The sequence below is a fragment of the Macaca fascicularis genome, chromosome 2 (assembly GCF_037993035.2).
Source record: "Macaca fascicularis isolate 582-1 chromosome 2, T2T-MFA8v1.1".
Classification (NCBI taxonomy): Eukaryota; Metazoa; Chordata; class Mammalia; order Primates; family Cercopithecidae; genus Macaca; species Macaca fascicularis.
This window is the reverse complement of record NC_088376.1, coordinates 169,796,438-169,822,393: the sequence shown is the minus strand read 5'-3', so window position 1 is coordinate 169,822,393 and position 25,956 is coordinate 169,796,438. Positions and strand designations below refer to the sequence as shown.

Here is a 25,956-nt window from a genome sequence, read left to right as displayed (position 1 = left end):
CTGGGTTTTTCTTTCTAGGGCCTCAGCCTGAAGCTTGGAATCAAGGTTGGGACTGAAAAAGTATTTTAGAGGCTGTTTGTATCTATTTAGAGTGTCTCAAGTGTGCCCTGCCAAATCTGCAGTTCTCAGCCAGCAGGGGCCACTCCTGTTAACTTTCTTATCAGAAACAGAGCTAGGGGGAGCCCTCTCACTTAGAAAAGGAAAAAAACAGAAAAACAGTTTAAGGCACAAAAAGTGGAGAGAGTCTGGGGGAAGAACCCCTTGCTTAGTGCAACTGGACCTTTCTAATCCTTTTATCTTTCCTTCAGTTCAGACTAGGTTGAATTCCTTGGCCAGGGGAGGAGAGGTTCCGTTGGCGTGGTGGGTGAGAAGCACATGTCCATTGGCCCTGTGGGGTGGCAGCTACCATCATAGCTTTCTCCTGCCTTGCTCATGACTGTTGGGCTCGACCCTGGCCTGCTGTGGGCATGCCCAGGTGCCCAAGCTGGGAGGAAAAAGGGTAAGGAGAGGTACCCTGAGCCATGCATTCCTGCAGCTGTCAAAGTGGAGGCATACATGGCATCTCTACGAACAGTTGGTCTGATTTTCACCTTTGGAGGCTGAGCCTAATGCTCATTTTGCTTAGTAACATTTCCACAGCCTGTAGCAAAACTCCTAACATTATACAAAAGAGATAAGAGCCATTTCAAAGACAGAAAAGAGACAAAGTCTAGGGGTTTCGACCTCCCAGTTAGGGTGGAGTTTTTTAAACTCAGTGAAGAGAAACAGAGCCTTTTACCTGCAGGAAAGAGAAAGGTGGCAGGGTTTTGAAAGAGAGGCAGACCCAAAAGTTTGGCATTCACTCACACTCACCTTCCACAATCCCAGACGAGTCCCCAGTTGAAATGGGAAAGGTTCCCTTGTCCCCCTCGCAGGGTGTGCAATGGGAGTGTGGCTCACTTCTTCAGTACCCCATTGCTCAAACCTCTAGGGGAGCATACAGACCGGCAGGCTGTGGGGCTCCAACCCCATGGCAGTGTCTAGGGGTGAATGTTTACAGCTGAAGCCCCAATGGGCGTGTGTTACAGGGTGCTCTCTTAGTTTGTTGTCTATAGGCAGCCTGTGTTAACCAGCTCAATTAGACTCCCTTCCTTATCACAAAGACAGATGGATTTCTGTATCCCAGGGTTTCTTGCCTTGGTGTACTGAAATAATCGGATCACATGTGGGCTTGGAGGATGAGTGCAAATTTTTATTGAGTGGAAGTAGTTCTCCTCCAATGGGAGAACCAGAAGGGAGGTGGTTTTTCCCTGGATTTGGGCCACTCGGCAGCCCCAGCCCAACTCTCCCGCCAAACTCTGCCTTGCCCACTGGTCAATGGCCTGCCAGCATCTATTGATGCCTGTCAGCATGCTCTTGATGACCAGTTACTTGTGTCATCTGCCAGTGTGTCCCTTATGATATCCAGCCACTTCTGTGTCTGCCTGCTATGGTCTCGGGTTTTAATAGGCCCAGGATGAGGGCATGGCAGGCCAGGGTGGTCTTGGGAAATGCAACATTTGGGCAGGAAATGCCTCTCCTCACCTAGGTCCGTGGGGGTGGAGCTCTAGCCAGGGACCACTCCTTTCTCTGCCCAGCACTTCCCTTCCTCCCTTCCATATAATTTAAAGGGACTAATCCTTTCCCTTCCCAGCACTCCCATATCAATACTGGATATTTTAAAAAAAGAAAGAAATTAACTTCAGATGGTTAAAGATAAAGGTAAGAGCCAAAACTATAAGATGTTAGAAGAACATACAGGAGAATATGTTTATGATTTTGAGATAGAAAAGCATTTCTTAATTCTTAAAAATCATTCTGACTATACAGTATTATTAGCAAAATAGAATTCCTGGACTGGAAACTCTAAGGATTATAGAAGTTCTACCAAGGTATCACCACCCTAAAAGATCCAGTTGACCTGTTTATAATATCTCCTTCTCTGTTTTTATTGTTTTCACTTTTGAAATTAAATGATAACAATGTCAATAAATATAAAGGTTTTTAAGATATATTATTTTGGGACTCAAATATTAAAAAGATAAGAGTTTAGGTTAAAAAAACTCACAGTTCCTCCCATTCTTTTTTTCGCTGTTGAATCTTTAATTGTGCCCTTTCAGCTTTCAATATAAGTTTTCTTGTTTTCTCGATTTGATTTTCCACCATAATTTCACTTAGGGTTTTAGGCCGAAATTTCTTCCCTTTTTCTATTATTGATTCTTCTTGTATGGCAATGCTCCCACCTATATAGAGAATCAACATTTTTCAGCCTTTTCAAGACATAAAAACAAAACAAAACTCTCAGATACTGTTTTTAACCTGCTGCATTAAAAAAAAAAAAAACAACGCAGAGAATATATTGAATTCGTAAATCAAAGTATTTATTGAGCACTAGGTGTGGTGGCTCACGCCTGTAATCCCAGCACTTTGGGAGGCTGAAGCAGGTGGATCACTAGAGGTCAAGAGTTTGAGACTAGCCTGGGCAATGTGGTGAAACCCAATCCCTACTAAAAATACAAAAATTAGCCAGCCATGGTGGTGCGTTCCTATACTCTCAGCTACTTGGGAGGCTGAAGCAGGAGAATTGCTTGAACCCAGGAGGCAGAAGTTGCAGTAAGCTGAAATCTTGCCACTGCACTTCAGCCTGGGGAACAGAGCGAGACTCTGTCTCATACAAAACAAAACAAAACAAAACAAAAACAAAAATGTATTTATTGACCAACTACTATGAATTCAACCCCATAATAAGTACTGTGGAATGCCAAAATAAAAAGATCTAAGTCACATTTTTTGCTTTCAAAAACCTTACTAAAAAGTTGGCAAGATAAGACATATATTAAACAATTAGAGAACAAGATAAATGATGATGGACCACTAACATGTTGGGAAACAGTGTTTGTGACATGATGGCGGGGAAAACGAGAAAAATCGAGTAAGTCCAATTCGATACATACAATTTGAGGTGGCACATACCAACTGAAGTGCTCTGAAGCCAACTAAAAAACTTGTCAGAAACACAGTCAAATAAATAATTTAAAAATTATTGGCTTTATGGCCAGGCCTGGTGGCTCACTCCTATAATCTTATCACTTTGGAAGGCCAAGGTAGGCAGATTGCCTGAGCTCAGGAGTTCAAGACCAGCCTGGGCACAGTGAAACCCCCATCTCTCTAAAAATACACACACACACACACACAATTAGCTGGGTATAAACCCAGTTACTCAGGAGGCTGAAGTACCAGAATTGCTTGAACCTGGGAGGCGGAGGTTGCAGTGAGCCAAGATTGGACCACTTCACTCCAACCTGGGAGACAGAGAGAAACTCTGTCTCAAAAAAAAAAAAAAAAAAAAATTGGCCGTATCAACTAATGAGTTTCTTTTCTTTTCTTTTTTTTCTTTTTTGAGACAGAGTCTCACTTTGTCACTTAGTAGAGTGCAATGATGTAATCTTGACTCACTGCAACCTCTGCCTCTGGCGTTCAAGTGATTCTCCTGCCACAGCCTTGTAAGTAGCTGGGACTACGGGAATGTGTCACCGTGCTCAGCTAATTATTGTATTTTTAGTAGAGATGGGGTTTCACCATGTTGGCTAGGCTGGTCTTGAACTCCTGACCTCAAGTGATCCACCTGCCTTGGCCTCCCAAAGTGCTGGGATTACAAGTGTGAGCCACCACACCTGGTCTACTAACAAGTTCCTATTGGGGAATTACTCTATTCATGTTCAAGCTTTAGATAGATATGAAAAATTAAATAATATGAGATACTTACATAGTTATAAATAACCATTTCATCATATTTCAAATATATGGTGGTATAGAGAAAGAAGAGTTTATGTGGCCTGGGTGGTCATGGGAAGGCTTTATAAACAAAAGTGTAATTTAAGCTACATCCCCAAGAATTGGTAGAATTCAGAGAGGAGAGAAGTGAAGAGGTCACTCCAGCAGGAGCCTGGGTGTGGAAGTGTCAGATATAATTAGGGAGCAGCAGGCAGGACAGAAGACTAAACAGGCAAGCTGAACAGTATGAGAAGGCACTACTGGAAACATAGAATATGGATAGATTGTGGAAGGATTAAGATCAGGACAGCGGTTTCAGAATTTATCCTAGAAGCAAAAAGGAGACATTAAAGAGTTCCCAGTGAAGAAGATAAACCAATATTAATGTTTGTATTATATCATTGTCAATAGCCTAGATCTAGCCAGGTTGCAGCAGCACCTTGTATTTATTATTGAATGGCTCTCCAAGCCATTTCAGAATTCTTGTTCTTCTACTAATCTGCAGTCACCTTGTGGGCAGGCACAAGAAACAGGTTGCTGGGATTAGAGGTACTATTTTCATACCTCTATTCTCTGCTCATTCTATTTAAAGCATATGTTCTTGGAAAATAGTCTGAAATGCAGTGTTTTAGCCCCACACTTTGGGATGGGGCCCAGAAATCTGACACAAACTACTGCCTAGAACCTAGCACCTGGGGAAATCCTAGATTTAAGAATAGCTAGATGTGGCAAGTAAGAAAACAGCAGCATCCAGTCCTCTCACCCACTCTCAGTCACATGACCAGCGTAGGTTTTCTTACAAACTACGTTAAAGAGGAAAGTGGACATGGAGCATTTGTTGGAAAAATGTGGCCTCTCATTCTCAGCTATACCACACATTTTTGTCTCTCTCGATTATTTACTCCAAAGAAAACCGTCATGGAAGGAAGAGGGACAAGAGATTGAGCTCAAGCCACCAAAGAAGGTTCAATGGTTCTGCCCACAGACAATTCACTTTTGAAGTCTTAGTAAATAAGAATTTAAAAGCCTTCTTGTCGTAGGCTACCTGCATCTCTCTGGCTGTCCTTTCTTCCAGTTCCCTCTTTTTCAAACCTGTCCAGTTTGCTTGGTTTTCTCTCTGATTGACTAGTTCGTTTGAATTTGGAGTACTTAGAGGGCTGTACCAGCCTGTAAGAGGATATCTTGTGGTCACTTAGTATGGCATGAACCACAATAGTATCACTTTCCAATGGATCTCGAAATCTGAAAAAATAAAACAAGTATTTGCAATAGTCACCATTTTGATCATTCTGCATAATTACTAGTAATAAAATAAAACTACAATACACGATTCTTATTATATCATTATATTGTGCTAGACTCAAATTTTAACATATATATAACAACAGGATGTCATGGAAGTTGGATTGGACTTGATTAAAGAGCAAATATAATCTTTATAATGAAAATACTAAACAACTCATTATTAATCACTATAATACTGGTGCTTTCATAATACGTGGAAAAATGAAAATTTTGCAGGCAGACTGCAGTTTAATGGTAAACAGATCATATCAAACTCTGAGGAAATATAATCTACTTCCCTACATATTATATATAATAGACTATATATTATATATTATATGTATATATATCTACACATATATAAATAGATTATTATATATAATGTGTAATAGATATATAGTTTGTGTATGTGTTTTGATGCATAGACATATAAATACATAAAACATGTAAATTATGTAAACAAATATATTAATATCTGTGTGTGAGTGAAGGGTCTCTAAATCAAAAAGTGGAAAAATAATTTTTAACTCTTATTCCCCAGAGACTAAAGAATGTTCATTCTTCACCTCACAAAATGTTTTAAAAGTACATTTTGTTTTCTTAAATTATATGGTATGTGTGGTGTGTATATATGTGGGTGTTTACATACATGTGGCAATGCAATTTATTTGTACGTAGTACTATAAAAAGAGCAGACCTTAAGCAGTTGAATAAAAGTAGAGACCTCCTCATTTCTACTCTTTGCCCCTCAGTTTTCCATGTTTAACGACATTTCACAAAAGTCCCAATCTATCAGATTCCCCTATTTGCCTCTGTAAAAAACATTAAGCTCAGGAAATCATACTAATCTCTAGTTCTTCTTTCTCTCATTGCCCACGGAGTCTTATTTGTAAAAGTTCTTCATCTATCTGTCAATTAAAAAAATTAAAATTTTTTTCAATCAATTACCTTGTTATTTGGGGGCATTGGTTCATAATTATCACACACACACACACATATATGCACTTTTAATTTTAGAATTTAATTTATTTTTGTATATAGTGATTATTCCTAGCTTGTTTGCCTTTCTTACTATTTTTCTAACTTAATCTTTAAACTCTATGTCTGCTTTTAAAATGATTTACTATTTCTTTTTAATGTTCCCTTTTCTTTCATACATACTATCTTTCTCATCTCTTTAAGACTTATTTCCTTTATGTATTTGCCCACTGGAACTTTTAAATTTTAGCCTTTCCATGAGACCCACATAACACTGAGAGGTGAAGCCAGCTGGACTTCCTGGGTCGAGTGGGGACTTGGAGAACTTTTCTGTCTAGCTAGAGGATTGTAAACACACCCATCAGCGCTGTGTGTCTAGCTAAAGGATTGTAAGTGCACCAATCAGCACTCTGTAAAAATGCACCAATCAGCACTCTGTGCCTAGCTAAAGGATTGTAAATGCACCAATCAGCACTCTGTAAAAATGCACCAATCAGCACTCTGTGTCTAGCTAAAGGATTGTAAGTGCATCAACCAACACTCTGTAAAAACACACCAATCAGTGCTCTGTGTCTAGCTAAAGGATTGTAAATGCACCAATCAGCACTCTGTAAAATGGACCAATCAGCGCTCTGTAAAATGGACCAATCAGCAAGACGTGGGTGGGGACAAATAAGGGAATAAAAGCTGGCCACCCCAGCCAGCAGCAGCAACCCGCTTGGGTCCCCTTCCATGCTGTGGAAGCTTTGTTCTTTTGCTCTTCACCATAAATCTTGCTGCTGCTCACTCTTGGGGTCCACACCACCTTTAACAGCTGTAACACTCACCACGAAGGTCCACTGCTTCATTCTTGAAGTCAGCGAGACCAAGAACCCACTAGAAGGAACCAACTCGGGACACACCTTGGCAACCCAGATGGGACATCGCCATGCAGTGAGTACCATCAGACCCCTGTAGCTTGCTATTCTGTCCTATTTTTCCTCGCAATTCAGGGGCTAAATACCAGGCACCTGTCAGCCAGTTAAAATCAACTAGCATGGCCGCCGGACTAAAGACATGGGTGTCAGGTTTTCTGGGAAAGGGCTCTCTAACAGCTCCTTCTCTTTGGAGTTGGGAGCGTTGGTTTGCCTGGAACCAGATTCCGCGTTTCCTGTACTTCTGGGCTGAGCCAAGGGTCGACAGAGAGGAAAGTCATTCAGCTCAAGGGTCCTGACAAAAAGTTGGTTGACCCTGTAGCCATGAGCGGAACTCTCAAAGTCATGTCACCCAAGTGAGACTCACCCATCTATCCTATCTATCCTGATCCTTGCCTCCTGGGTCCTAATGGCTGTCAGACAAACTTCCTCCCGCCTCTCTTCTCCGAGGCTAGTCCCACTTCTAAAAACCACTCCCTGTCTCTGGTGCTTTTCTAGTTTCTCCTATAAGAATGATTTCTAGTATCAACTTCAGGACTTTGTTCCCTTCTTTAGGCACCTGGGCTCACCAATCAGAAAGACATAATTTTTGCCCAAAGACCCTTTGGGTGGGGAGACCAACTATCCTTTTAGGATCCTTCCTCATACCAGCAGGCCTAACAGAAGCTATTCCTGAGGCTAGGATATGGGGAGCTTCAGAAATGATATCCTTCCTGTTCAAGTGAGGACAAAAGGCATCACTTTTCCAACCCTGGAGATCCCTTCCCTCCCTCAGGGTATGGCCCTTTACTTCATTTTTGGGGCATAACATCTTTACAGGATGGGGTAAAGTCCCAATACTAACAGGAGAACACCTAGGACTCTAACAGGTTTTCGAGAATGCATTGGTAAGGGCCACTAAATCCAACCTTCCTCAGTCCTCTTTGTGGTCTAAGAGGAAAACTAGTGTTTCTGCTGCTGCATCGGTGAGCACAACTACTCCGATCAGCAGAGTCCAGGAACCACTGAGGTTCTTGGGAAAGAGGGGTTTCTGCTGCTGCGTCGGTAAGCGCAACTATTCCGATCAGCAGGGTCCAGGGACTGTTGCAGGTTCTTGGGCGGGGGGGGGGGTAAGTAAACAAACCAAAATCGCTGGCAGTTTTTCCTTTCACATGGGAAACACTCAGGCATCAACAGGCTCACCCTTGAAATGCATCCTAAGACACTGGGACCAATTTGACCCGCAAACCCTGAAAAAGAGGTGGCTCATTTTTTTTTCTGCACTACAGCCTGGCTCCAATATTCTCTCTCTGATGGTGAAAAATGGCCACCTGAGGGAAGTATAAATTACAACACTATCCTGCAGCTTGACCTTTTCGGTAAGAGGGAAGGCAAATGGAGTGAAATACCTTATGTCCAAGCTTTCTTTTCATTGAAGGAGAATCCACAACTATGCAAAGCTTGCAATTTACATCACACAGGAGGACCTCTCAGCTTACCTCCATATCCTAGCCTCCCTATAGCTCCCCTTCCTATTAATGATAAGCCTCCTCTAATCTCCCTCACCCAGAAGGAAACAAGCAAAGAAATCTCCAAGGGACCACAAAACCCCCCAGGCTATTGGTTATGTCCCCTTCAAGCTGCAGAGGGAGGGGAATTTGGCTCGACCCAGGTACATGTCCCCTTCTCCCTCTCTGATTTAAAGCAGATCAAGGCAGACCTGGGAAAGTTTTCAGATGATCCTCTTAGGTACATAGATGTCCTACAGGGTCTAGGACAAACCTTTGACCTCACTTGGAGAGATGTCATGGTATTGTTACATCAAACCCTGGCCTTTAATGAAAAGAATGCAGCTTTAGCTGCAACCCAAGAGTTTGGAGATACCTGGTATCTTAGTCAAGTATATGATAGAATGACAGCCGAAGAAAGGGACAAATTCCCTACCAGTCAGTAAGCCGTCCCCAGTATGGATCCCCACTGGGACCTTGACTCAGATAATAGGGACTGGAGTTGCAAACATCTGTTGACCTGTGTTCTCAAAGGACTAAGGAGAATTAGGAAAACACCCATGAATTATTCAATGGTGTCCACCATAACTCAGGGAAACAAAGAAAATCCTTCTGCCTTCCTTGAGCAGCTACAGGAGGCCTTAAGAAAATATACTCCCCTGTCACCTGACTCCCTCGAGGGTCAACTGATCCTAAAAGATAAGTTTATTACCCAATTAGCCACAGGTATCAGGAGAAAGCTCCAAAAGCTTGCCCTGGGCCCTGAACAAAATCTGGAGGCATTACTAAACCTGGCAACCTCCGTGTTCTATAATGGGGACCAAAAGGAACAGGCTGAAAAGGAAAAGTGAGATCAGAGAAAGGCCACAGCCTTAGTCATGGCCCTCAGACAAACCTCGGTGGTTCAGAGAGGACAGAAAATGGAGCAGGCCAATCACCTGGTAGGGCTTGTTATCTGTGTGCTTTGCAAGGACACTTTAAAAAATGTTGTCCAATGAGAAACAAGCTGCCCCCTTGCCCACGTCCACTATGCTGAGGCAATCATTGGAAGGTGCACTGCCCCAAAGGACAAAGGTTCTCTGGGCCAGAAGCCCCTAAACAGATGATCCAACAACAGGACTGAGGGTTTCCGGGGCAAGCGCCAGCTCATGTAATCACCCTCACTGAGCCCTGGGTATGTTTAACCATTGAGGACCAGGAAATTGACTTCCTCCTGGACACTGGCACAGCTTTCTCAGTGTTAATCTCCTGTCCCAGACAGCTGTCCTCAAGGTCTGTTACCATCCGAGGAATCCTGGGACAGCCTGTAACCAGGTATTTCTCCCACCTCCTCAGTTGTAATTGGGAGACTTCACTACAGATAGTAAGTATGCTTATCTAATCCTACATGCTCATTCTGCAATATGGAAAGAAAGGGAGTTCCTAACCCCTGGAGGAACCCCCATTACATATCACAAGGAAACCATGGAGTTATTGCACACAGTGCAAAAACCCAAGGAGGTGGCAGTCTTACACTGCCAAAACCATCAAAAAGGGAAGGAGAGGGGAAAACACCAGCAAAAGTGGCTGGCAGAGGCAGGGAAAGACCAGCAGAGAGGAAAGAGAGAGGAAGAGGCAGAGAGATAAAAAGAGAGAGAAAGGGAAAGAAATGAAGTCAAAAAGAAAGAGATGGAAAGAGATAGAGGAAGAGACAGACAAAGAAGGAGTCAGAGAGGAAGAGAGAAAGAGACAGAAAGAGGAAGAGACAGACAAAGAGGGAATCAGAGAGAGAGAGAAAGACAGAAAGTCAAAGAGAGAGAGGAAGAGACAAAGAGGGAATCAGAAAGAGAGAAAGAGACAAAGAAGTCGAAGAGAAAGAAAGAGAGATGGAAGTAGTAAAGAAAAAAGAGTGTACCCTATTCCTTTAAAAGCCAGAGTAAATTTAAAACCTATAATTAATAATTGACAGTCTTCTCCGTGACCCTCTAACACTGCAATACCACCTTGTTGTCAGTGTAAACAAGGGTGTAGCCCGAAAGCACTGAGGCCACTGACAACCCATAGCCTTCCTATCAGAGATCCTTGGCCCAGTGGCCTACAGATGTCCCAGATGCATTCAATCTGTGGCAGCAGCTGCTTTGCTAGCAGAAGAAAGTTGGAAAATAACTTTTAGAGGTAACCTCATTGTGAGCGCACCTCACCAGGTCAGAAATATTCTAAGTCAAAAAAATAGGAAAGGCAGAGGGGTAGCTTACTGGCTCAAATCTTGAAGTGTGCTCGCGGCAGCCGCCCCCTTCTGCGCGGTCACGCCGAGCCAGCGCCTGGGCCTGGAACAGGGCGGTAGTCCCCCAGCTTCGCCCACCACCTCTCTACCATGGACCCCCGCAAAGTGAACGAGCTTCGGGCCATTGTGAAAATGTGTAAGCAGGATCCGAGGGTTCTGCACACCGAGGAAATGCGCTTCCTGAGAGAGTGGGTGGAGAGCATGGGGGGTAAAGTACCACCTGCTACTCAGAAAGCTAAATCAGAAGAAAATACCAAGGAAGAAAAACCTGATAGTAAGAAGGTGGAGGAAGACTTAAAGGCAGACGAACCATCAAGTGAGGAAAGTGATCCAGAAATTGATAAAGAAGGTGTGACTGAACCAGACACTGATTCTCCTAAAGAAATGGGAGATGAAAATGCAGAGATAACGGAGGAGATGATGGATCAGGCAAATGATAAAAAAGTGGCTGCTATTGAAGCCCTTAATGATGGTGAACTCCAGAAAGCCATTGACTTACTCACAGATGCCATCAAGCTGAATCCTCGCTTGGCCATTTTGTATGCCAAGAGGGCCAGTGTCTTCGTCAAATTACAGAAGCCAAATGCTGCTATCCGAGACTGTGACAGAGCCATTGAGATAAATCCTGATTCAGCTCAGCCTTACAAGTGGCGAGGGAAAGCACACAGACTTCTAGGCCACTGGGAGGAAGCCGCCCATGATCTTGCCCTTGCCTGTAAATTGGATTATGATGAAGATGCTAGTGCAATGCTGAAAGAAGTTCAACCTAGGGCACAGAAAATTGCAGAACATCGGAGAAAGTATGAGCGAAAACGTGAAGAGCGAGAGATCAAAGAAAGAATAGAAGGAGTTAAGAAGGCTCGAGAAGAGCATGAGAGAGCCCAGAGGGAGGAAGAAGCCAGACGACAGTCAGGAGCTCAGTATGGCTCTTTTCCAGGTGGCTTTCCTGGGGGAATGCCTGGTAGTTTTCCCCGAGGAATGCCTGGAATGGGAGGGGCCATGCCTGGAATGGCTGGAATGCCTGGACTCAATGAAATTCTTAGTGATCCAGAGGTTCTTGCAGCCATGCAGGATCCAGAAGTTATGGTGGCCTTCCAGGATGTAGCTCAGAACCCAGCAAATATGTCAAAATACCAGAACAACCCAAAGGTTATGAATCTCATCAGTAAATTGTCAGCCAAATTTGGAGGTCAAGCGTAATGCCCTTCTGATAAATAAAGCCCTTGCTGAAGGAAAAGCAACCTAGATCACCTTATGGATGTCGCAATAATACAAACCAGTGTACCTCTGACCTCATCAAGAGAGCTGGGGTGCTTTGAAGATAATCCCTACCCCTCTTCCCCAAATTCAGCTGAAGCATTTTACAGTGGTTTGCCATTAGGGTATTCATTCAGATAATGTTTTCCTACTAGGAATTACAAACTTTAAACACTTTTTAAATATTCAAAATATTTAAAGCAAATTTAAAGGGTCTGTTAATTCTTATATTTTTCTTTACTAATCATTTTGGATTTTTTTTCTTTGAATTGGGCAGGGAAGATATGTATGGAAGATTATTGCTCTAATTTGAGTGAAATAAAAGTTACTAGTGCGAGGCAAACATAACTCATTTGAGGATAAAATTTGTGTTGGATATGTGGTTCCTGATGCATTTTGACTTGTCTTTTTAAATGCTTTATCTTTTTCTTTAAAGATTTATTTCAATAAAACTAATTGGGACCACCCGTATTTCAGTAGGACCTGGGTAGGGATTGGCAGTACTTAGCAGGGCAGCAGCAATCTTGCTGTGTTTTATATAACATGCATCCTTGGGCAGGTTGCCCTTAAATCTTACACTGTGGTGAAGGGATGATTTTTTTTGTAATGCTGCAGTAGAGTTGGAGTTCTCTTCTTGTTCAGTATATCCAATAAGTGTTTCATATTATTTCTACATAAGGGAAATGAGGGAGTACTTTTCTTTTTATATTTCTACGCTTAAAATTCTCTTTCCTAGTCAAAAATTGCCCAACTCTGTGTTTCTGCTTGTTACATTTTTCTCCCTTACTTTTCTTGGGCTAAAGACAGGCTTTTGCCACCAGCATCATCACTGCTATCATCATTAACAGCATAACTATACAAGCATATTTAACGCTGAGTTTAATTTAATATGTAATACATATGGTAATTGTAGGGTAATACCCACAACAACTGTAGTTTCTTACTTGGCCAAGAGAATGCTTATTTAAGTGTTAGACTTCCGTTCTGGCAAAATCTTGCCATATCAGAAGACATTGGAAAGAGGGATTCCCTTTGGTGTTTGGTCTTCTACTTAGAAAATACTTATTGCAGTTAGAGTTTATCTTGTAGTATTCATCTTTGTATTCTGAAGATAATATGGTTTGAATTAAATTGATATACACAGAGGGGAACCAATTTTTTTTGATCCAATGTGAATTATAAATGAGATAATCCACAGTTATTCATTGTGGAGTTGTTGAGACTATGAAAGACTCATTGTCCTTGTATTCAGCTCTTAAATAGTGTAACCATACCCCCACTTCTGCTTGCTTTCTTTTCCTCCCCTCCGATGATAAAGAAAATGATAAATTTTCAAAAAAAAAAAAAAATCTTGAAATGTGGGGCTGTTCTGTTGGAAAAAGACAATTTGACCCAGCAGATTTACTAATAAGGAATCTAGATCTTGATTGGTTGCCATACAGGGGTCCGACCAGACCTAGGAGGAACTCCCTTCAGGACAGGACGATAGATGGTTCCTCCTGGGCGATTAAGGGAAAAAGACACAATGGGTATTCAGTAAGTTATAAGGAAACTCTTGTAGAAGCAGAGTTAGGAAAATTGCTTAATAATTGTCCGCTCAAACGTGCGAGCTGTCTGCACTCAGCTAAACTTGAAAGTACTTACAGAATCAGGAAGGAGCCATCTATGCCAATTCTAAGTTAATATGGACTGAACGAGGTCTTATTAATAGCAAAGAATAACTGAAATCCCAAACTTACAAGGTTTTCAACAAAAGTAAAGTTTGCTAAAAGTTAACAGTGTAACATGTATTATCCTAACCTCTAATCTTGAGGAAATCAGACCCTATCAGTATCCCTCAAAGATCAAGTCCATCAGCACAGAGCCATACAACTAATACCCCTACTTATAGGGTTAGGAATGGCTACTGCTACAGGAACTGGAATAGCCAGTTTATCTACTTCATTATCCTACTACCACACACTCTCAAAGGATTTCTCAGACAGTTTGCAAGAAATAACGAAATCTATCCTTACTCTACAATCCCAAATAGACTCTTTGGCAGCAGTGACTTTCCAAAACTGCCAAGGCCTAGACTTCTTCACTGCTGAGAAAGGAGGACTCTGAACCTTCTTAGGAGAAGAGTGTTGGTTTTACACTAACCAATCAGGGATAGTATGAGACGCTGCCCGGTGTTTACAGGAAAAAGCTTCCGAAATCAACTCTTACAACACCTTTCAAACTCTTACACCAACCTCTGGAGTTAGGCGACATGGCTTCTCCCCTTTCTAGGTCCCATGCCAGCCATCTTGCTATTACTTGCCTTTGGGCCCTGTGTTTTTCGCCTCCTTGTCAAATTTGTTTCCTCCAGGATTGATGCCATCAATCTACAGATGGTCTTACAAATGGAACCTAATGAGTTCAACTAACAACTTCTACCAAGGACTCCTGGATTGACCCACTGGCCCTTTGCCTGACCTAGAGAGTTACCCTCTGGAGGACACTATAACTACAGGACCCCTTCTTTACCCCTATCCAGCAGGAAGCAGCTAGAGCAGTCATCACCCAATTCCCAACAGCAGTTGGGGTGTCCTGTTAAGAGGGGGGATTGAGAGGTGAAGCCAGCTGGACTTCCTGGGTTGAGTGGGGACTTGGAGAACTTTTCTGTCTAGCTAGAGGATTGTAAATGCACCAATCAGCCCTCTGTGTCTAGCTAAAGGATTGCAAATGCACCAATCAGCACTGTAAAAATGCACCAATCAGCGCTTTGTGTCTAGCTAAAGGATTGTAAATGCACTAATCAGCACTCTGTAAAAACACACCAATTGGCACTCTGGGTCTAGCTATAGGATTGTACATGCACCAATCAGCACTCTTGTCTAGCTAAAGGATTGTAAATGTACCAATCAGCATTCTGTAAAATGGACCAATCAACACTCTGTAAAATGGACCAATCAGCAGGACGTGGGTGGGGACAAATAAGGGAATAAAAGCTGGCCACCCCAGCCAGTAGCAGCAACCCGCTCAGGTCCCCTTCCATGCTGTGGAAGCTTTGTTCTTTTGCTCTTCACAATAAATCTTGCTGCTGCTCAGTCTTTGGGTCCGCACCACCTTTAAGAACTGCAACACTCGCTGCAAAGGTCCGTGGCTTCATTCTTGAAGTCAGCAAGACCAAGAACCCACTGGAAGGAACCAACTCCAGACACAACATGAAGGAAAATATAGCTGGTTTGATCACATAAAAATTAAAATATAAAATATAGAACATATTTAGAAAAATATGAACAAAGTTTAAGGCAAATGGCAGAGCAGGAGAAAGCATTTACAATATGTAGAATAACTGGCAAATATCTGTAATAGAGATAAAGAGGCTAAAATTAAAAATAATGTGGGAAATAAACAGAACCCAAAGGAAAATGAACAAGAAATCTAAACAGACAATTCTCAGAAGAATACATATAAATGAACCATAGGCACATGAAAGGAAATGCTGAACCCCACCAATAATAAAAAGGATGCAGATTATTCAATCAAGAGTTATTATATTTTGCCTGTTAGATTGGTAAAGATGAAAACGTTGGTGATACCCAGTGTTATTTGGTACAACCTTATCCTCTCCCCACATTCCAATCAGATAGCTAGCTAAATTCTTATTATCTCCTTCCATATGTTCCCTGAAAACATGATGCTATGGTGGATGGAGGGTCCCCAGACCAGGGACAGAAAGCAGGAGTTAAGGAAAAGAGTATTTGATAACAAGGACGTGGGGAGGCAGAAGTGATCCCTGACTCGGAGGAGGATGGGCAAGTGGGTCCCAGAGCTGTGGGCACTTGTTCCCTGCATCTGAAAGCATCTGGGGAGATGGTAAGGCCTTAAGAGTGATGCCTATATGTGTGTTTGATCTATGGCACAGGAGGCTCCTGGTCTCACAAAACATTGCCTGCTCCAGCAGAGCACAGAAACCACAGAATCAAAGGACTAAAAGAATCAGGCAGTCTGAGAAAATGAGACAATGAGCTCCAGCAGTACTAAGACTGACTTTCCTATCTTCTTGATGGAATAGAAACCCAGAGTCAAAGCCAGATTTAAGTCAGTTTAAATAAAATAAAGAACAGCCACGTACTTACATACACACACACAGCTTATATATACTGTGAATACTTATTAAAGCCAAACATAGGCTGCTATGTTGAGCGTTCTTCCTGAGAGGAACTTCTTCACCACTTTCATCTTTTAGCATGTAGTTATAATTCAGGGATTCAAATGTTGAAATATGAGCCAGGAACTCAATTATTCAGAGATTATAGTTTTCAGGGTGAAGTACCAGAGAGGAGACAGCTGCACGAGAGAGAGAGAGAGAGAGAGAGAGAGAGAGAGAACCAGAGTCAGAGAGAGAGAGCTCTGAAGATCTGCAGAGGGCTCCCTTCCACTCTGCAGTTTTAAGCACTGATCAGCACTGCATGAGGAGGAGTCTACCTGAGGCTGGGAAAAGAAACACCAGAAAGGACCAGGCAGAATCATCCACAGATCTCACACAGTTGAAATAACTTGTGTTCCCATAAACCTGATAATACATAGGACATAGGATATACTACTCAGAAGAGTGTTGTCTTAGTAGCTGGAAAAAAATTAGCCCTAGACTGAAGGCTGCCCTGATCTCACCTAATAAAGATTAAAGGCAAGCCTCAAAAAAAAAAAAAAATATATATATATATATATATATATATTTCCATGTAACTTAACTGAATTCCAGAACAAAGTTCAAGAATATTTAAAAGTATACAGAGATTAAAATGGCAGATAGGAGGCAGGATTAGCTTGCAGATGGGGACAGAGCATCATGTGGAGACTCACATCATGAACTTTTGCTCCAAGAACTACCACAGGAACATACTCAGAAAAGTTGAAAGAATCCACAGACCCTCTGAAGGAACTGGATCACGGATGCAGGTTCCCTGAAATGCCAAAAAACTGAATCTGCTTGCCTTCTCAATGGGGAGGCTCCTGGTCTGGGGCAGTTCTCAGCTCTGCTCAGCAGCTGCCTGGAAATAGACTTGGTGCTGTTAGGAGGGTATGGTAGGAGTGAGATCAGCCTTTAGGACTGTGGGTTGCATGGGAGTGGGGTCAGGCCTATCACTACCAGCTTTCCTCAACTTCCCTATATGACTCAGCAGAGGCAGCCATAATCCCCCTAGGAATATAACTCTATTGGACTGGGATCCACACCTCCATTCCCCACAGCAGCCACAGCAAGCCCCGCCCAAGGAGATGCTAAGCTCAGACACACCTATCCCTGCCCTGATCTGGTGGTCTTTCTCTACCTGCCTGGTAGCTGAAGACAAAGGTCATAATCTCTTGGGTACTCTATATGGCCCTGCCCACTGCCTGAGAAACCTGAATACTTAACTAGGTGTCTCTAGGGCAAGTTTGCATCCTCCCTACAGGACCGCAGCTGATGGGCTCTTGAAAGCACCACCTCCTGGTTGAGCACACTAAACAAAAACACAACCAAGGACCCTCACAGAGTCTGCTTCACTCCCCTGCTACCTCCACGGGAGCAGGTTCTGGTATCCATGGCTTCAAGACCTGAAGAAGGATCATATCACAGGACTCTTTGCAGACACTCCCCAATACCAACCCAGAGCCCAGTAGCTCTGCTGGGACCCAGGGCAAAGGGTGGGGGATGGCGAAGGATTAAAGACTACACATTTTGTACAGTGTACACTGCTTAGGTGATGTGTGCACCAAAAATTCAGAAATCACCACTAAAAAACTCTTCAAGTAGCCAAACACTACCTGTTCCCCAAAAAACTATTGAAATTACAAAAAAAAAAAAAAATTTAAGCCAGGCGCAGTGGCTCATGCTTGTAATCCCAGCACTTTGGGAGGCATAGGCAGGTGGATCACAAGGTCAAGAGTTCAATACCAACCTGGCCAAGATGGTGAAACCCTGTCTCTACTAAAAATACAAAAAAATTAGCTGGGCGTGGTGGCAGGCATCTGCAATCCCAGCTATTCAGGAGGCTGAGGCAGAGAATTGCTTGAACCCAAGAGGCAGAGGTTGCAGTGAACCGAGATCACACCACTGCACTCGAGCCTGGGTGACAGAGTGAGACTCCATCCGTGGAATACTATCCAGTCATAAAAAAGGATGAGTTCATGTCCTTTGCAGGGACATAGATGAAGCTGAAAACCATCATTCTCAGCAAACTATCACAAGGACAGAAAACCAAACACCACATGTTCTCACTCATAGGTGGGAATTGAACAATGAGATCACTTGGACACAGGGCAGGAAACATCACACACTGGGGCTTGTCAGGCGGTGGAGGGCTGCAGGGAGGGATAGCATTAGGAGAAATACCTAATGTAAATGATGAGTTGGTGCAGCACACCAACATGGCACATGTATACCTATGTATCAAACCTGCAGGTTGTACACATGTACCCTAGAATTTAAAGTATTAAAAAAAAGTTACAAAAAAAATTTAAGTATGCAGAAATATCTAGCACCTACAATGCAAAATTTACAATCAAAATTTACCAGGCAGACAGGCAAAAAGCATAAAAACGTAACCCAAAAAAGCATTTAAAAAAGCATAAAAATGTAACCCAAAATGAAGAGAAATATATCAGTCAATAGAAACATGCACAGAAATGATGCAGATAATATAACTAGCAGACAAGGACATTAAAACAATTATTATAATATAGTCTTCATTTATATATAATTATGTAGAATTACATATTATATATAAAATGTATATAATTATTATAATATATTCTACATTTTCTAGAAGGTAGAGGAAAGCATAAGTTAAAGTGAGGAAAATCCTTAGCTACCACATTAGGAAGTCAATAAAAATGACTAATAATAAATACATATAAATACATTAATTAGATATATGGTTGTAACCACTACAAAAATATTAAAACTGATTCTTTTTTAAGATATATCATGTCTATGTAAGATAATATTTATTATTTAAATATTATTTAAATGTCTATTATTCTTAAATAGGAATTTATTCCTTAATGTCTATTATTTATATAGATTCCATGTAATTCCAATACAAATTTTAGCAGGCTTTTTGTAAAAATTGACAAGTTGATTCTATGCAAAGAACCTAATCAATCTTGGAGATAAATAACAAAGCTGGAGGATTTACAATATTAGATGTCAAGATTTAATTAAGACAGAATGACACTGGCATCTGGATAGACAGATGGGCCAATGAGATAGAATAAAGAGTTCAGAAACAGACCCTCACATGTACAGTTACCTGACTTATGACAAAAGCATCACTACAATCTAGTAAGGAACAGATAGTCTTTTAAACAAACAATACTAGGCCAATTGGATATCAATATAAAAACAAATGACATGATCTCACACCACCCATAAAAATTATTAAAGATGGAAAAACAATAGTTTCTAGAAGAAAACACAGAATTATTTTATGAATTGGGAGTAGGCAAAAGTTCTTTAAGTATAACACAAAAGCATTAATCTTTAAAAAAAGACTAATAAGTTGAACTTCATCAAAAGAAAAAACTTGTATTCAACAAACAACTCTATTAAGAGACTAAAGCCACATACTACATCAAGGTATTTTGTATGTGCAAACACACACACACATACACACACATATACACATACATACATGTCATATACATAGTCACTTATATGATACATGTATATAAATAACCAAAGCCCAAATCCAGAAGATATACATAATTCCTGCAAACCAGTTTTAAAAATGGACAAAAGACTGGAATGAACACCTAACAATAGAAAATATACAAATGATTGGTAAAGATATGAAAAGGGGCTGAAAATCATCACTCATCAGGCCGATGTGAATTTAAACCATGCTGAGATGCTGCTACAGAATAGCTGGAATTTAAAGGGCTGACAATCCCAAGCATGAGTATTTTTGGGATTTGTGTCCCCCCAAAAAGCTATGTTGAGGTCCTAACCCTCAGCACCTCAGAGTGTGACCTTATTTGAAAATACAGTCTTGATAGAGGCAATCAAGTTAAAATGAGATCATTACAGCAGGCCTTAATGAAACATGACTGGTGTTCTTATAAAAAGTGGAAATGTGGACAGAGATAGACATACACAGGGAAACCTATAATGAAGAGACACAGGGAGAACATTGAGTGAAAGCAGAGGATTTGCAGCGATGGATTCATAAGCCAAGAAAACCAAAGATTGCTGGCAAACCACTAGAAGCTTGGAGACAGGTATGGAACAGATTCTCCCCCACCAAGTCCTCAGAAAGAACCAACTTGCCTGACTCCTTGATTTTGGACTTCTAGCCTCCAGAACTGTGAGACAATAAATAACCAGTTTTAAGCCAATCAGTTTGTAGTATTTTTGTACAGGAGCTCTAAGACACTAACACAGTGGGGATCAATTGGGATTCTCATACATTGATGGTAAGTGTGTAAATTGAAGAGTGTAAATTTTCAAACCGTTTTGAAAAACTGACAGGATCTAACAAAACTACACAGGCATATTTCCTATGGCCCAGCAATTCTACAACTGAGTATATAACCAACAGAAATAAGCACTTATATCCATCAAAAAACATACACAATGTTCATAGTAGCATTATTTATGGTAGCCAAAAAATAGAAACAACTCAAATATCTATTAACAGTAGAAGGGATAAACTGTGGTATAATCATTTTAAAGAAATATTAAAAAGCAGTGGAAAAGAATGAACTACTGATACATGTAACAACATTGATAATCTTAGACATACATGAGTTTTAGAAAAAGGCCAGATGCAAAAGAATCCATACTGTAACACTCTATGTATATGGAATTCACAAACAAAACCAATATATGGCAATAAAGGTTCAACTTTGGAGAGTATTTCCTGAGGTGAGGGGGACATAGGGAAACGTTCTGGAGTGCTATAAATGTTCTCTATCTTAATCTGAGTAGTAGATATATTTATACATCTGTAAAAAATTTTCAAGATGTTAAGATTTATGTACTTTACTTATGTAAATTATATCTCAGTAAATGGCAAAAAAAAATCATTTCCCCTGGAAGTCAAATTGATGCATGAGAAGGATAAAACCAGAGCCATCTCTGGTTGTCTTTTGTTTAAAGTCCTTTGGTTACATTTGATTTTTTATTTCTTAATACATCATGTTCATTAATTAATTTAATATGAAATAATCAAGACAAAGTAAATATGTATTATATAATTTTTAAAATCTAAATATTAAACAAATTTCCCACATTTAAACTAGAAAGGAGTACACAGAAAGCTCAGTAAAAGATCAGTAGCAGTGACAAGAGGATTCCTTGAGATTTCAATTCAGTGGGTACTTCCAGAGCCCTCTTATCTGGCCACTTCACTGACACTACTATAAACTATGTTATTCAAACATGTGCTCTCAAACATCTTGGCTTGTAGAGAATATGGATCCTACCGATTCTTTAGCTTCTTTAGGCCGAGTTCATGTTTCTCTTTTTCCCAAGCTAATTCCTTTTCCACTTGTTGAATTTTGAAAGCTGTTCTTCTGTGCATCTCAGCACGGATTTTGGAATCTACATCAAAATCCTGCAGATAAGAAGATCTGTTCATCACAATGGGTACTTTATCAACTCTGTTTCATAGATTTCAGTTTTGTCCCCAGTTTCATGTTGCATCATAACTCTTCCCCAACTATCATAAACTCTGTCCATTATAGAAGAAAAACAGCATATTTTTAACTTTACTTCCATAATATAAGGAGAAATGTTCTTCGCAATTAACAATAATGCAAATAAAGCTACACAGTTTAAGATTTTTTTTCCCACAATAAAAATAATGAATGCTATCAATATTTGGAGAGTATAGTTTTAAAAAATACTCTCACTGTCTCAAAGAAACTACTATTACATAAAAATTGGACACGAGGTAGATGCTTTTAGCAACTGATCATTATCTGAACATCCCCCCTGGTGTGACCCCACCCAGGAAAGACAGCAGTATCTGGTGTCTTCTTGACATCACCAAGTTTTTGTTGAATCTCCTTCACAAAGAAGACCTTTCTCCCAGAAGAGGTCTCATGTTTCTTACCTTCATCCCTGGAAAAATATCAGAGCCAATATTTGTGCTGAATTGTGAATAGTAATTATTCTTTCCAGAGGTGTTTGTGTTTCATTTAAGTAATGATGTGTACAAAGTGCTTAGCACAGCACTTGCCTCAGTTGTTTTTTATCTTAAATGTTATTACCCACGCTCTGGAAGTTTCAACATTTATCTTAGAAAAATAGCATAAAGGTCTTTTAACTATTTTGACTTGGTTTTTTTAACCAACATGATTAAATCATGATTTCACCAAAGCATTTTTTATATGAAATTGGCAAAATGCTTCTAGAACTACAGGACTGGGTAACCCATGAGTATATTAAGAATTAGGGGTTTTTAATTGATTAGATGGTTAACTAACTCCATTTAGGAAGGGGTACAAAATGAAAAAAAGGTAACCACTAGCAGGTACATGGGGCTTTGCAATAAGTCACAAAAAAAACGTAGAATACAAAATTGTCTTAGACAATTTTGTGATTGTCCCCATAGCTACAACTATATTAAATCATTTTTTTAAAGTTTTGTAGATCAACCAGGTACTGTCTTTTCAACAGATCTGATAAATTATAGAACTAGAACCACAGATAATCAAATTATACATGTATCTACCCATTGTATTTTGGCTAAGTACAATAAGAGTTGATAACCAGATTCAAACCTATACTTATGTCTTATCTTGCTACCAAAAAAAAAGTGTGGTAGGTAAATCCAATAGTAAACTTTGTATTACGTAAAAAGGTTCATCTGGGCCGGGCGCGGTGGCTCAAGCCTGTAATCCCAGCACTTTGGGAGGCCGAGACGGGCGGATCACGAGGTCAGGAGATCGAGACCATCCTGGCTAACACGGTGAAACCCCGCCTCTACTAAAAAATACAAAAAACTAGCCGGGCAAGGTGGCGGGCGCCTGTAGTCCCAGCTACTCGGGAGGCTGAGGTAGGAGAATGGCGTAAACCCGGGAGGCGGAGCTTGCAGTGAGCTGAGATCCGGCCACTGCACTCCAGCCTGGGCGACAGAGCGACTCCGTCTCAAAAAAAAAAAAAAAAAAAAGGTTCATCTGCTTCCAAACCATGCAGTGTGTCAAGTTCTAGAGTAGTTTATTTGCTGCAAACATACTGACTGGCCAGATAAAAAGAAGCTTAAAGATGATTTTGGCCTTTCACTCTTAGACATGGGCATATTATTATCAAGTGAGATATACCAGATACTTTATTATTGGAGAAACATGTAGATTGTTATCACATCCTATGGCTCAAAGAAAGATGATTATGAATACTATATATCTGAGTATTTGAGAATGAGTGGCACCTATTGGGGTCTGACAGTATTGGATCTCATGGGACAACTTCATTGCATGAATAGCGAAGAAATTCTGACATTTATTAAGTCTTGCCAACATAAGTTTGGTGGAATAAGTGCTAATTATCAGACGTGATCCTCATCTTTTATACACTCTTAGTGCTGTCCAGATTCTTACTCTGTATGATAGCATTAATGTTATCGATGTAAAAAAGTTGTGGAATATGTTCCAAGTCTATGGAAAGAAGATGGTTCTCTTGCTGGAGACTTTTGGGGTCAACCTGAGCAGCTGCTCTAACTGGAGCTAATGGTCTGCTGGAAGTTCCAACGTGCACTGTGGTAGTTTTATCAGCATACAGAAGCACTGGACCAGAGGGGGCCAGACTGAAAGATAAGGGATGAACACAGTGCAGGGCAGAGAGACCAGCTATTTCATGGGATGGGAAAAATCTACTTTTATAAAGTAGGGGGAAATTGATACAAGATTCTCTTTTTGTGTGGTGGAAACTGGCTCTCCTGGGGAAGCTTGATGCTATTAATGTAAAAAAGGCAGTTGAATTTGTTTTATCTGTGTATGAATTTTGATGGTGGATTTGGTTGCAGACCAGGTTCTGAATCCCATGCTGGGTACATTTATTGTTGCACAGGATTCCTGATTATTACCAAGTCAGTCACATCAAGTAAACTCTGATTTACTTGGTTAGTGGTTTTGTGGATGAGTTACCCTCCGGTGGATGTAATGGAAGGCCAGGGAAGTTACCAGGTGTATGCTATTCATGGTGGGTGTTGGCTGTCCTGAAGATCACTGGAAGGCTTCATTGGATTGAGAGAGATAAACCACGTATGTAATTTCATCTGCTAGTCCTACTTTTGGCATGCCTGAGGAAGTGCTTCAGAGAGTGAATATTCAGCCTGAGCTAGTGAGGTAGATTAATTGAGGCAAAAGTTGCATAGCACAGCATAATTTTGCCATCTTAACATGTCTGTATTTAAAATGCTTATGGAATTATAAAAAATGACTACTGTTATTATTTTGTGTATTGTGTTAAAGTAATTTTATAATTTATAAGAAATTATATAATTATACACATTGTAGAATAAAGACCTGTTTTTTTTGTTTTGTTTTTGGTTTTTTTTTTGTTTGAGACAGAGTCTCACTCTGTCCCCCAGGCTGGAGTGCAGTGGCGCAATCTCGGCTCACTGCACACTCCGCCTCCCGGGTTTCACGCCATTCTCCTGCCTCAGTCTCCTGAGTAGCTGCGACTACAGGCGCCCACCACCACACCCAGCTAAGTTTTTTTGTATTTTTAGTGGAGATGGTGTTTCACTGTGTTAGCCAGAATGGTCTCGATCTCCTGATCGTGATATACCTGCCTCGACCTCCCAAAGTGCAGGGATTACAGGCATGAGCCACCGCACCCGGCCTAAAGACCTGTATTTTATTTTCTGCTTTATATTTTGAAGACCTGCTATTCTGACCACAGTTTTTTTTGTTTTGTTTTGTTCTGTTTTGTTTTTTTCTTTAACCAGAAAACAAACACCAACTTTATTAATATAATAGCAACAGAAAGGGTTTCTAATTTCTCAGAAGGAAAATAACATGAAACCAGCACAAGTGTTATAAGATTAAATGCCTACGTTTCTTGTTCTGATAGCTTCCCACCACACACCGAAGGTTCCTCGAGGATAACTGCCACCAGAGCTGCTGCAAGAACACGTTTCACGTTTTTCACCGGGCATAGCTTCACAGTCAACTCCTCAAGCAGAAGACTAAAATATTATTTCTTTTTAGAAGATCTTGGTTGAGGGAGAACATATCAATATGGAGAACAGGGCTTTGCTTCTCAAATTCAAGAAAAACCATTAGCTAATCTATCAATTTTTCTCTGATATAGTGTACCGGAGTGCTCTGTGAAGAATCCTTTTCCATTCCTTCTATGTGTCTGGGTGAAGGGAGAGGAGCGGGTGGCAAGGTGACAGTACACTAGAAGGCACTCCTGGTGATGCTCTGGGCTCCACTCCCTTTCTGCTGCTAGTAGTAGGCATCTTTTCTGGCAGCTGCAGCAGCTTGATGTGGAGGGGAGGAAGGGGCCACCCACCAATCACCTCTTCTTGAAGGCCTATTTTTTGCATTCATAGAAAAGGTCTGTCTTAGAGTTATTCAAACTGACAATCTTTGGGCAGCCATCCCTATCCTTCTCCTGGATGGTGCACTTCCTTACAATAACAGGCATCAGAAACCCCAGGGCCTCCACAGATCACACAGCACCCCTGGTAAGATCCATAGTTACACTCATCACATATGCGCACCAGAGTGCAGGAACGCACATAGGAATCACAAATCACACACTTGCCATCACATTTTTCACACAGTCTTCCGATAGCAACACCAGTCTGCTTGCAGCAAAAGATCAAATCGGGATGACGTTTAGCCACAGTTCCCAATGAAGCCAGCCACCAGACGCTTCAGGCCAATTTTTTATTATACTTCAGTGTATCTGTTATTCATGTCTCTATAACAGAAAACTTAAAAGAACTCTTGGGTTCTACTTTATTTCTTCCCCATGTATTCCTTTCATGTGTTCTATAACGACAGTTGATGTAAA

At 40.9% G+C, this 25,956-nt stretch overlaps 1 protein-coding gene and 3 pseudogenes across 5 annotated transcripts in view; 2 read left to right on the top strand and 2 right to left on the bottom strand.

Moving 5' to 3' along the window:
* CFAP44 (cilia and flagella associated protein 44) overlaps positions 1-25,956 on the bottom strand; it is a 148,926-nt gene that overhangs the window by 45,995 nt on the left and 76,975 nt on the right. For all 5 annotated transcript variants that reach the window (XR_006695992.2, XM_005548130.5, XM_005548134.5 and 2 more), the window contains 3 exons: positions 21,411-21,541; positions 4,838-5,034; positions 2,087-2,261 (listed from right to left, as the gene is read on the bottom strand). Coding sequence is in view for 4 of the 5 variants with exons in the window: in XM_005548130.5 (XP_005548187.2) it covers positions 2,087-2,261; positions 4,838-5,034; positions 21,411-21,541 (503 nt within the window). In the remaining variant the exon portion in view is untranslated. The remainder of the gene's footprint in view (positions 1-2,086; positions 2,262-4,837; positions 5,035-21,410; positions 21,542-25,956) is intronic.
* Positions 10,719-12,340, top strand: LOC102133240 (hsc70-interacting protein pseudogene; annotated as a pseudogene).
* Positions 21,885-24,402, top strand: LOC135969570 (geranylgeranyl transferase type-2 subunit beta-like; annotated as a pseudogene).
* Positions 25,310-25,816, bottom strand: LOC135969569 (PHD finger-like domain-containing protein 5A pseudogene; annotated as a pseudogene).